This window comes from Synchiropus splendidus, chromosome 9, assembly GCF_027744825.2.
Source record: "Synchiropus splendidus isolate RoL2022-P1 chromosome 9, RoL_Sspl_1.0, whole genome shotgun sequence".
Lineage (NCBI taxonomy): Eukaryota > Metazoa > Chordata > Actinopteri > Syngnathiformes > Callionymidae > Synchiropus > Synchiropus splendidus.
Genome location: NC_071342.1, coordinates 17,755,177 through 17,767,645, shown reverse-complemented (window position 1 = coordinate 17,767,645; position 12,469 = coordinate 17,755,177). Strand labels below are relative to the sequence as shown.

Genomic DNA, 12,469 nt, shown 5'->3' with positions numbered 1-12,469 from the left:
AACTGTAAGTTTCAGTTTCTAGACCTTGAGGTTGTGGAACTATCGCAATATGATTTGATCTTGTATTGATGTTTTCTTTCTTACTAATACCTTGTGTGTTTGACAGCGTTGGATGCTGCCCTGGAGTTCCTGCAGCATGCCTTTGTTCCCAGCTGTTGGAAGACAGAAGTGAAGGAGGAAAGCTCCGGCAGTGAGGAGGAGGATGAGGAAGAGGAGGAGGAGCCTGAAGAGGATGCTGGTGGGGAACAAGAGGAGGTAAGCAAAAGAGGGACTGGTGAGATGATTCTTCATGAGGAAGAAAATGAATTATTAAATTGATTTCAGGAGGAAGTTGAGCCTTTTCCTGAAGAGAGAGAGAACTTCCTCCAGCAGCTGTACAAGTTCATGGAAGACAGAAGTAAGTTGTGTAGTTGCAGTTATGAGTGTTGGAAGGTGTAAACCCGCTTTCTTGGTTGTCATCTTTCAAATGCCTTTTTCAGAAACGCCCATCAACAAGCGCCCTGTTCTGGGCTACCGGAACCTCAACCTGTTTAAGCTCTACCGACTGGTGCACAAACGCGGCGGGTTTGATAACGTGAGTTCCGTCCCCTCAGCAGCAACTCTGATGTCGCTCCAACATGCTGCAACTGAATCGTCTTCATTTGTGCAGATTGAAAGTGGCGCTGTCTGGAAGCAAGTCTATCAGGAGCTCGGCATTCCTATTCTAAATTCAGCCGCGGGCTATAACGTCAAATTTGCGTATCGCAAGTACGTCCAGCAGCTCTGGTGAAGATACTCGACTGACTGCTATTAGCTTATTTACGGTGATTTTCTGCAGGTACCTGTATGGATTTGAGGAGTACTGCAGCTCGACAGCCATCACCTTTAAGATGGACCTCCCTTTAAAGCAGCCTCCCAAGGTAGAGCCCAAATCTGAATCGGAAGGAACCAAAGCGTCCATTTCAGAAGAGCAAAAAGTCACAGAGGAGCCCTCTAGTGTTCAGCCTGTGGTTTGCAAGGTGCACCCCCTTTTTATTTTCATTGTCGCGACACTCACCTGAGGATGTGTTATTGAAAATGGGCTCTTTCACGCAGGAGGAAGAACCGGATCGAACTGGCAGCAACGCAGAGTTAGAGGCGTCAAAACCGGAACGAAAGGACAACGGCCACAACAATGAAGATGAGGAGGATGACGAAGAAGATGATGATGATGCCGACGACGATGATGAGGGCTCCTTAAAGGTAGACACAGACGACGGCTCGTCCACGCCTCGCCCCAGACCCGACAACATCAAGCTGGAGTACGACAAGGACCAGGAGGGCAAGGACAAGAACTCTGGGTAGGTGGTCTGAAGAGGATGAGATCTCCTCTCACATCCTCGTGGCACAACAGAACTCCTGCATGGCAAAACTATTTTTGAATTGGATGGGTATCAGTGAAGTCGGCATTTCGCCCCGATCGGGGTCTCCTTTTCAGTGCTGCTGTCTTAAAAGGAGCTTCCACTGAGGATTGGCTTTGTTGTTAAGCATTAAAATGTCACTCATAAAATGAAAAATAAGTCCCAAACCCAAAGTTGCACACACCTCTTGGTCTTGGCCTCTGAAAGATCATGGTGATGAAGGCACAACCTTCTGCTCACTTCTCGATGCCCATCCCTCGTGTCCTCACACTGGACAAATCCTGGTGCCGCTCCTCTAAATGTTAGAATCAGATGGAAGCTGTGAGGCTCCCGTGGTACTAATCAGTTTCCCACAATCCCCCTCTCCCTGCTAACCGGAGAGGAAAAGCTCTCTGTCCTGCCTCAGCTTGTTCCCGACGCCCCCCTGCTGCCATTATTTCTGTTTTTAGTCAGCATCAGCTGGCGGACTGCTACTTTTCATCTGGCAGGTCACGTTGCTCTCCTTCTTTCCCCTCCTTTCTTCACGGCTGAGCGTGACCAGCCTCCACGCGCAGCACCACAGCCGCGCTCTTCCTCATCTCTCCCCTCTGTCCTCGCTCTGTCTTTCTACCTGTCCTTCTATTTTGGCTTTGGGTGTTCAGCTTTGTTAATGTTCCATGTGTGTGAATGTTGTCTCTGGTGAATAAGATGCTGTGTTTCAGAGAGGACTAGCTCACTCTGCTGTCTGTTGTCGGTACTGAGTGGGGTTTTTAAGGTGCCTTCCTTCAAGCTGATCGACTCAGCGTTTACCATGTTTAACCTGAGAGACTGTTTGGACCACTAAAAGAGTCTCGCTTTGTTTTGCCCTTTTGCTCTCGGTGCTTGTTAACAACAGGAGAACAAATCACCAACAGACCTCTTTTGTTTGGCCTGAATGAAATATAATCCCTGAATGCAATCATGAATCATGCAACTCTCACTGAATAAATTCTTCCTGTATTTTAATGTGATGAGTCACAACAAGCTGACTGGGCCAACAAAAGACCTTGTTATCTCGTGTCTGCGCAACATAAGTTCAGATCAGAGCGTCACACAAGAGGACGCCAAGAGTTTTGTCACATGTTCGCTGGACTCTGTGACACTCACCTATTTAGAGAGAAATTCTTGGCCTCACATCTTCACAACCACACGCCTGCTCTTTGTTTATGTGCTGGGTTCCCAGTGATCTGAATCAGCAGAGATACAGAGGAGCAGCTCTTTTGCTTGCTTCGTCAATTCATCGGATGTTCAGTTATGTGAATGGATGTTTTTGTGAAACAGTTACAGCTCAGTGTGCTGAAGCTTCCTCTTGGCCACTCGGGTCAGTATGAGGAAGCCTCCTGCATTTCTCACAGTAGCCAGTTATAGTTATCATAACGCAACTCTGTGTATATTCAAGAATATATTTGTCTCTAAACTGACAGATGGATTTGTATTTATCTATCTTATTATAATTTTTTGCTTAAATGGAAACGTCAAATGACTTTTTGTTTGTACGTGAACAGATATTACCTTGAATTTCAAATTTGCAGAAACAATATATGTTAGAACTTAAATAATGTTTGACAAAGGTTTTTTCTCTGCATGTGCACATCTGGTTTGGGATAGGTAATATGACAAAAAACGACTTAATAATAAGATCTTTCTTTTAATGTTGAATCTAAAATGGTAGTTTATTATCTGCAATGAAAAATACGTAAGCTACAGTTCTTAATTAAACAAACAAAATACAACAATCTACTCTAAACAGAAGTCCTACACTCTTTAGTTTAATAAACTAAATAAAGTAAACATAATGAGGACAAGATCGAGTGGCAGGAACTGACGTCATGTTGGGTTAGCCAGGTGACTAAATGCTACTAACAGTCTGCCAAGTTGCTAAAAACACCAACAAACGACTAGTCAAAACATTTACTAACAATTTATTTCAGACTTTCTATGAGGGTTCTGCGACTTAAGAGTTCCAGTCACTAAGTGCTTTTGGGACCAATTGGTTTATAACTTGTAAAAGTGTGACTTGGTCGTTGTTTATGACATTGGATTTTGGAGCTGTTGGTCTGCTTTAATTTGGGTGTTGAGGTGTGAAGGCTGTTGTTCTGATGGTTGCCTCAGGTGGGAGGCAGAGTGTGTGTTTCTGGTGGTCCCTGGAAGCGTGTGTGGAGTGGGGCCGGCGAGCCCCCGGGGTTGTAGCTGCCGCTGCTGTTCCTTCTGCGTGACGTAGTCGTGCTTTCAGTCGGCTGTGCTGCCTGCTTAGTGGAGCTTCGCTAACCTGCCTCCGCACCTCACCTACTGACCGGCACTGCTGCACCTCCAGAGCAAACCTCAAGAGCTTCTGACTGTTTCACACTAGCGCCTCCTTGTGGCCGTTGTGATTCTCACCGCTGTGTGTTTGTGTGAGACCCCCCACGTTTGTGGTTACCGTAGAGCTAGCGTACACCTAAAATGATTTTGCCATGGAGGAATTGTTTCGCCCTGAAACAGCACCGTCGACGGGCTCCCTCGGCCCGAAGGAGAAACCGAACCGGGACTTTAGTGGGGGCCAAATTCAGAGAGGTGTTTCCCAGTTGGAACAGGTGCAGTCAGAGATTCGGAGGGTGCAGTGAGGCGGGCGGGTGTGTGGCGGGCAACTGTGGTGTTCAGCCTCGGGTCAGGAAGTGCTGAACTGTTTTTCTTGCAGGGATGACAGCAGTCAGGAGGGGGAGGAAGGGGAAGAGTTTGAGTGTTACCCCCCGGGGATGAAGGTGCAGGTGAGGTATGGGCGAGGCCGCACTCTGAAGACGTACGAGGCCACTGTGAAAGAGGCAGACGTGGAGGGGGGAGAGGTGCTCTACCTGGTGCACTACTGTGGCTGGAACGTCAGGTAAGACAGGACCTGGGGAGAATCACCTAACTTCTGTATTCACCCAAAAACAAAGAGCATAACTTAACCTTCAAATCAGCCCGGCTGGGTCACTTCTACTTTGGTGTCCTCGCATCGAAGAACTAATGCATCCCCCTCCTCACAGTCGTGCTTCATCCCCTTGATCCTCGTGGTCTGTACTCCGACTGCGAGGGACGCTACTCTAGTGGCACAGAGTTTTGGGTCACTCCTCAGCTTCCTTGACTCGGTTCCGATTGACCCCCCTGTCTGTCCGCCCCCCCCCTCCTAGCTGTCTGTCTCTCGCAGATGTGATTCTCCAGACTCTGCTGAGCTGAACTCTTGACTTCACGATTCTAGATCCTGTAGTTTGATCTCACCTGAATGGCCAATCAAAGTGCTGCTATACTCACCTCTACCTGGCAACCCTCTCCCTCCTCCCAAGCGGGTCAGGGTTCACGCAGTTTTCCAATTTAGAGTTAGGATTCTAGCGACAGCAGCATTTCATTGTCTCATTGTTGTCGTGTGGTCCTCTACCAAGGACCGTGGGCTGTATTCTGCATCGTGTCTGTCGTGTGTGTGTGTGAGTGTGAGATGTTGTGAATCTTCATCTTTCCTCATTCGACCCAGAAATGGCATCCCGGTTCTGTCGGCACTGTCTTCTGTGGTGGTCAGTGTGACTTGTTTCTCTCTTCATCGTGAAGGTTTGTCTTCTTCAACATAACACTGTGAGGCTTCTTCCTCCGCTGGCAAGGCCGCATCAGTGTAACGTTTTTGGGGTTCAGGCTGAGGGGGGAGCGTGCATGTGCACACGTGTGTGGCGGCTACCGCCATCCAAGCCTGTGAACACTGTCCCTGTCTTTGCATGGATCTAGATATGACGAGTGGATCAAAGCTGACAAGATTGTACGTCCGGCCAACAAGAATGTAGCAAAAATAAAGCACCGCCGAAAAATAAAGGTACGTGCTGAGCTCTTCTTAACATCTAGTCCTGTGTTTCTTTGTTTGTTTTTCTTTTTACTACTAACTGTCTCATGACCTGGCAGAGCAAAGCTGAGAGGGAGCGAGACCGATTGGAGAGGCTCAATGACAGAGAAGCTCTGGGTCCCTCGGCCAACAACAACCGGGGTCCACGCTCAAAAGGAGGCTTGAGTCAGGATGTGTTTTCCAAACTGGACGAAGGTGAGGACGGTATTTTGGGGGTTGGAAGTGGGCATGTCTTGATTTCACTGAGAGAAAAAAAATTACTGGGGATGCACCGATGCCGGGGCCTGAGCACTCACACTCATAGAATGGCCACCGGTATCACAAAAACCGATCTTGGCAATTTTGTAATGTTTTTCTGTTTGTACTGTAGTGAAACTGGGGACTGTCACCCATGTACAAAAGGACCTACTGAGGAATGTTGTTCAAATAACGCTATATATGGAAAACTCAGCGTGTATACGCCATTACATTAATGGTGTAAGTACTCCGTATTGGTATCTGTGAGTACTCAAATGCAAGTACTCGTACACTACTTGTTTTGGGGGGAAAAATGGTGATTGCGATATAGAAAGTTGCTCTTGAAAATATCACTCTCCACAGGGAAGTGAGTCAGAAACGGGTATAACTTTTGGATCAAGCTTTTATTTTGAAACCAGAGTCAAGCAAGTCCTTGAGTCAAATGCAGACCACATGTCCTCAGACATCTCAGCATTAGCTCCTGGTACTTTCTTTCACTTGTGACTAAACGTTAGGCTTCTCCTTCCCACGTTGTAGGATGTCTATTTCATTTATTGCCACCTTATTTATACCATTGTTATTTAAAAACACAACTAACAAATGCACATTATAGTTCTATGTGAGGCATTAAGTACGAGAAATGATGAGTACAAACTTCTAGTATAGATAACTCTTGATAACTTCATGCTGGGAATGGGAAAATTTGCCACTGGTTTCAGAGTGCTTGGGGAAAAAAAGTATAGTCCAGAAATTACGGTAATATTTCTGCGATCACTCAATCTTTATTTCTCAGTAGATTTCAGGTGGAACTGCCTGGATGTTGTAAATGAGTTCTGAAATGCAACTAGAATTATAAGTTCCTCTGCTCTGTTTTTCTTCTTCAGTCTCGGAGATGTCGACCGACGACAGCGAGCATGAAGATGAGGCTGAAGAGCGAAACGAGGGTGATGATCAGAGGGCTACCAAAGAGCGAAAAACGGAGACGTCTCAGATCTCAGAGCCACCCAAGACCCCGCTGGAAGTATCGAAACCCACTTCAGTCCCAGGGAGGAACCAAGACGTGGCGCCAACAGAGGCTGCTGACGCGGGGAGGCGCAGAGTTCCAGTCGAGCATGAGGGAGAGGGGAACACCAGGAAGAGGAAATCTGAGGGAGCAGCAGAGAGAAGCTCCAAGGGTCAGCCCAGAGCCAAGACCAGGAAGACGAGGAGTGCTGATTGGCTGCCATCGGGAACCTCCAGGAAGCTGCCGGACTGCACTAGTCCAGGGAAGGAGAGGGGGCGCACGTCCAGCAGCAGCTCAGAAGATGAGGGAGCAGGACTTCCTGATCCTCCAGCTGATGAGGGAGAAAGAACCAGGTCAAAAGCGAAAGGCTTCCCTTCCAAAAAGTACAACGGGGTGAAAGACAAGGCCAAGGGCGGCAGACAAGGGGGATTCTGGGAAATTCCAGAAAAGAGAGCCAAGATGTCCAGCAACGCAGAGGAGAAACCTGCCATCCGCCCTAAAGGCCAGAAAGATGTGTGGTCCAGCATCCAGGCCCAGTGGCCCAAGAAGACGCTGAAGGAGTTGTTCTCCGACTCTGACACGGAAGCCAACTCGCCCCCTCCCCCGGTGCCTTCGTGTCTGGAGGAGGAGCACATGGAGCCGGAGGTCGGACCTGAGGACGAGGGTCTGGAGGATCATCTGGAAAACGACAAGCTGCAGGAGTTTCCCAGCAGCGGAAGCAACTCGGTGCTCAACACTCCACCCACCACCCCGGAGTCGCCCTCTGGTGGCGGCAGCGTGGCCGAAGACAGCGTCCAGCCTCCACCTCCGTCGCCCCCTCTGGCCTCCCCTCCTGCCTTACCGTCAGAGCTGGACTCCACCGTCCTCCCGCCAGGACCGGCGCCGCAGGAGACCTCGGGGGGCCGCAGTGAGACGGACAGCAGCACGGTGGAGGTGGAGAGTCTGGGCGGGGAGTTGCCGGAGCTCCCTCAGGAAGACGGGGCAGGTTCCCCCTCCAAGGTGTTCGACACCACCATCTCCTGCAACAGCAGCAGCAACTGCAGCCTGGAGCTGAGCAGCAGCAGCCAGCAGGAGAGCGAGCACAAGTCCAAAGGTGCCCAGACGTTCCGCCTTCAGTATGTAGTTCTACAACGTTTTAACAACTCCTGTCCACTGTGTTGCAGCATCTGTCAGTCAGAAGAGACAGAAAGAACCACAAACAGCTGGCATCACAAAGAAACACAAGCCAAACCGCAAGACCCTCGTTGTGCCTCCGAAGAAGAACAGGAAAACAGGTGAGGGCCTCCAGTGTGGACCTGATCTTTCCTCTCTGCCGCGTCTTGTGCTCTTCTTGTGTCATGTCATGTTATAGTCGGGACACTGATGTGATTGGAGCGTCTCTGTTTTTTGATTCATACAGCCAACAGCAGCGACAGTGAAGACCAGTCTGCAGTGGAGGGGACAGTCAAGTCGCCGATCCAGAGGAATCACACACCTGATGTGAAGGCTGCCTGTTCGCCCAAAAGTCACGGGCGCTCTCCCCCATCAAGCCATAAGTACCACAAGCAAGGGGACGGCGATCACCGCGACCACCACCACGGGAGGTCACCACGGATCTACAAGTGGAGCTTTCAGATGTGTACGCTTCCAAAATGCTCCCGCTGCGGTCGGAAGGCCTTTTTGTTTTTAACATCCTGCCACCTTTCTCTTTCCCTGCAGCCGACTTGGAGAAGATGAGCAGCCTGGAAAGAATCTCCTTCCTTCAGGAGAAGCTCCAGGACATCAGGAATCACTACCTCTCCCTCAAGTCTGAAGTCGCCTCCATAGACAGACGACGGAAGCGCATGAAGAAGAAAGAGAGGGAAAGTGAGTCTTGCATTTTCACCTCATTTTGTCATGATGTTACTCTGGAGAAAAAAAAACAAACGTCTTGTGTTGTCTCAGGCACTGTAGCAGCCTGCTCTTCGTCATCCTCTTCCTCCTCGCCCTCTTCGAGCTCCCTGACGGCTGCCGTCATGCTGACTCTGGCCGAGCCGCCGGTCTCCTCGTCCTCCTCCACCTCCTCGCAGAACTCTGGAGTATCGGTGGAATGCAGGTGACACGACGCACCGGCCAGAAGCCACGGCACAAAGCACTTAACCAGCAGCAGGGGGTCCGCGGCCCTCCCTCCCTCGCTCCTATTGGACGCACAGGTCGACCTTCAAACTGGAACGACTGGGGCACAAAAACTGGACCAGAGACACAAAACAAGCACTATTTTCTATTGACAACTGTTTCCTCGGCAAGCTAACCGCACTGAGGTGCGTTTTTACCACGATTGTCTCTGCGAATGAAATTTGTCGAAATTTACCAATCGTCTTTTGTGCTCTTCTGAATTGAACCTTTTTACGAATTGTTTTTGCAAGCAATAATTGTTTCCATTCGATCGGTGAGGAGCGACACGTCCCTCGTCTGGGCTTTTCCAAACTGCCGCGTCGGCATCAAGGGCGTATTCATGTCCAACTCTGCCATGTTCTCTGTGGTCCGACAGCGTGGCTAATGTCTCGCCGTCCTCCCTGTGTGCGTCAGTCGGGTCATGGAGGTGAAGAGGATTGGGACCAAACAGGTGCGCCGGCAGCCACAGCAGGTGGTAACCGAATGATACTGCAGTGCCTTTTTTGTCATTTCCATGAGGGCACTCTTAGACGTGAAAGGATTTTCCCGATCGCAAACAAGAGACGGAAGAATGCAGTGTGTGAGTGAGCGGACGGTGAAACACCGGACGGTTGTGGCAGCGCTGAGTGCAATGCTCGCCCCGAGTCAGTTGATCTGCCTTTTTAAAGCACATCGGCTTCCCTCTGTTTCCATTCCTCGCAGCTCCGTCAGTTTCCCTTGGTGTGTGGAGGTTAGAAAGTAGCCATATGAAATACTTACAGATTGTGCTCAACTGAACTGTTCAGTTTCCACATTTCAGATAGATTGCCTTTACTAAAAGTACTCACTTAATTTATCGTCCGATCGACTCCAGTACATTGTAACCAAAAGCGTTTTGGTTTTGTTTCCTACGAGCGGATATTATATCTCTATATATAATGTTAATGTGTTTATAGCATCAAGTGATGTATGAGTGTACATTTCAGCAGACATCTCCAGTATTTCCTTTGTATAGACCCCCCCCCACGTGTATGAAGCCCTGAAGGTCTTGTTTGTACGTAACCGTATGCTTTTGTTACACATTTGTATATTGAGGGGAAAAAAGTGTTTTGAGTTTAGCTATTTAATATCTTGCACTGTTAATATGTACTTTCCTGTACAGACAGTTTTAATGGTTTTAACTGTAGTTTGAATGTAAATAACGGAGGATCTCGCCCTTCTGTCGTAGAAAGCGCTACATTTGCTCATGTATTTTATTATTTTTTCCCCCATTCATCTTTTTGTTCATGTTCCACTTTAGTTCTGTATAGTTTGTGCTGAAAGAGAAGATGGGTGTTAGAATGAGAATATTTTCCAACCGAAATGGGAACTAGTCTGGATCAAAGAAAGTTACAGAGTGTTGTTGAAATGCTCCATAGTATTTATTATGCTCATCTGATGATGGTCACTGTGTAAGTTATTGTACATATGTAAGCAAAGCAGAAGCTTCTGTTTGAAATAAATGCCATAGTTTGTGAAGTAGCTGAGGTGTCACTGTGTCTGAGCCTGTGACTTCACATCCTTGCAAACATGTATGATAAACCACTGTCACAGTGGGGTTAGGGGGGGGGTCACAGGTGCAGCACCACAGAGCACTGTATTTCATCTAAAGATCTGTTCAGTATAGCAAGCCAGCAGTTCGGAAGGATGAGCCGAACTGGACCGCTCCCTCGCTGACCTGGCTCAACTTCCTGTTCACCTGAAACTTGGACCAACGACAACCCTTTCATGGCGACTAAGCTGGCACCGGTTTAAAAAAAATCTCTGTTTATTTGCTGAGTACATTTTAACTGAAAGGAAAAAAAAAAAATAATAAAAAGAGTTAGATGCTTTAGCAAATTACTTTTCACCTCGCGATAGAAAAAAATGCGTCGAAAGTTTTAACTGAGTCCGCTAACTCCTTTTAATCTAAAAAATAAATAAATAAATAAAAAAAATCGCAAAGTTTCTCAAAGAAAATACGCCAGTGATGGAACATGCTGGGTCACGTGACTAGTGTTTTGGTCTGCGCGCTGCTACGTCACAGCAGAAACCATCCAATCAGGGGCGAGAGGCGGGCGCGACGTAACGACGTCAGAGAGTCCCTCCAGAACTTGTAGTGACGCTGCAAAATGGCGACTTTAGTGTGCGGACTTTGAAGTTCGAGGCGACGTCAACTTCGTCTATAAATGAGAGATGGCGCCGGCGTGCGGCGCGCCTCGCTAAGATCGGGAGATTTTTTTTCAATCCTGGTACCGAATGTCTTACAATGAGTAAAGCCAGCGTCATCGTCGCCGGAGTGTGCGGAGCACTGTTCGTGGCCTATTGTGTCTACTTTGACCGGAAGCGGCGGAGTGACCCTCTGTTTAAGGAGAAGCTGCGGGAACGTAAGTTGGACAGTTTGACGCGTGCGGCATGTGCGGTTAGCTTGTAGCGTTGCTACGCGGGAGCACGTGGCTGAGCGTTGTCATGGATGCGCGCGTGTCTCGCAGGCAGGAGGAAGCAGAAGAAGAGCAGCGAGAAGCCTGGACCAGCAAAGGTAGGAAGCACGGACGACACCCCAGCGTGGCTCTCCAGCCTCCTCACACTCGCCTCTGTCTGTGCAGCTGCCTGACCTGAAGGACGCTGGCGCTGTGGAGAAGTTCTTCCTGGAGGAGATCCAGCAGGGAGAGGAGCTGCTGTCACGAGGTTAGGCCTGCTCCACTCTGGAGGCAGTGGAGCTTTTATTCAAGTTCCAGAAATGTGATCTTGTGTATGGCTGGATACTGCACCTTTATAAACCCCCCAGTTGACCTCGGTGGCCTCCGGGACAAGAAGAGGTGCCAGATCAAGCTTAGAACTTCCAAAACCGAGCGGCGCTCCTCCTCTCTCGGTTACTTCACCTCTAAGACAAACTGTTGCTGCACAGTGATCCTCTGTCTTTACATGAAACTTTACACGGAGTCAGGCTTCTTCGTTTCTATGTGGCAGGGGACTTTGAGAGGGGCGTCGATCACCTGACCAACGCCATCGCTGTGTGTGGACAACCTCAGCAGCTCCTGCAGGTGCTGCAGCAGACGCTGCCCCCTCCAGTCTTCCAGATGCTCCTGACCAAACTTCCCACCATCAGCCAGGTATGGACCTCCAGATCTCAGCTGAACGGTGTGACATCTCAGCCTCAGAAGTGTTGTCATGACGCGCACACAGTTGTCCGGTCTTATCTGGAGTGATGTTTGAGTGAGCGCCTTCATAAACCCCCCGGTTGTCCTCGGTGGCCTCCGGGACAAGAGAAGGTGCGAGATCAACCTCGGAGAACGTCCAAAAACCAAGAGCTGCCCCTCCTCTCTTGGTCACTTGACCTCCGAGACAGAGCCTTAAACTGGCTCATCCACCAGTTAATGCTTGTGGTTTCCTCTCCAGAGAATCATCAGTTCTCAGTCTGTGATGGAGGACGACGTGGAGTGAGCGCACGTCTTCACCTGAAGACTCAAGTTCATTCCTTATTTCTGATCATTTCCAAATCTCTAGTTTGTTCCTCAGACGACTCCAGTTCTTTTTATTTCCGACTCCCAAACATCACCTTCTCTCTGAACTCTCTTGAACAGTTTTGCAGCAGATGCTGGCCTTCTTGTGTAAAATCCTAATAAACCATTTGCAGTCTGTTGAGTCAGTTTCGGCGAAGCCCTCTAGATGGCGGTAGTGTCTCGCGGAAGCATCAGTGCAGGGCAGCTGGATGGAAGTGTCAGACAAGGCCAAGATAAATGTGATGACGCTGACTTGTTTGTTACCTGTGGAAGTATAATTTAAATCAACGAATGTCTCAAACCTCTTCAGTAGTAGTAGGATTTTAAAAAAATGACATGTTTTGACTCAACAAAG

The 12,469-nt window shown here is 48.8% G+C and overlaps 2 protein-coding genes across 2 annotated transcripts in view; both read left to right on the top strand.

The window, feature by feature from the left end:
* The window catches only part of arid4b (AT-rich interaction domain 4B), a 55,138-nt gene extending 45,032 nt beyond the window's left edge, over positions 1–10,106 (top strand). The window contains exons 14-27 of the mRNA XM_053874789.1: positions 107–255; positions 325–397; positions 480–574; positions 650–747; positions 818–998; positions 1,075–1,319; positions 4,075–4,257; positions 5,130–5,214; positions 5,301–5,436; positions 6,363–7,574; positions 7,645–7,755; positions 7,881–8,099; positions 8,180–8,326; positions 8,405–10,106. Of these exons, the coding sequence (XP_053730764.1) occupies positions 107–255; positions 325–397; positions 480–574; positions 650–747; positions 818–998; positions 1,075–1,319; positions 4,075–4,257; positions 5,130–5,214; positions 5,301–5,436; positions 6,363–7,574; positions 7,645–7,755; positions 7,881–8,099; positions 8,180–8,326; positions 8,405–8,559 (3,089 nt within the window). The 3' untranslated portion in view covers positions 8,560–10,106. The remainder of the gene's footprint in view (positions 1–106; positions 256–324; positions 398–479; positions 575–649; positions 748–817; positions 999–1,074; positions 1,320–4,074; positions 4,258–5,129; positions 5,215–5,300; positions 5,437–6,362; positions 7,575–7,644; positions 7,756–7,880; positions 8,100–8,179; positions 8,327–8,404) is intronic.
* Positions 9,036–12,250, top strand: tomm20a (translocase of outer mitochondrial membrane 20). Its single transcript, XM_053874519.1, has 6 exons — positions 9,036–9,089; positions 10,710–10,998; positions 11,104–11,150; positions 11,218–11,299; positions 11,582–11,724; positions 12,011–12,250. Exons 1-6 carry the CDS (start codon positions 9,036–9,038, stop codon positions 12,053–12,055), a joined length of 660 nt encoding a protein of 219 aa, XP_053730494.1. The 3' UTR covers positions 12,056–12,250.
* The last annotated feature ends 219 nt before the right edge of the window (positions 12,251–12,469 follow it).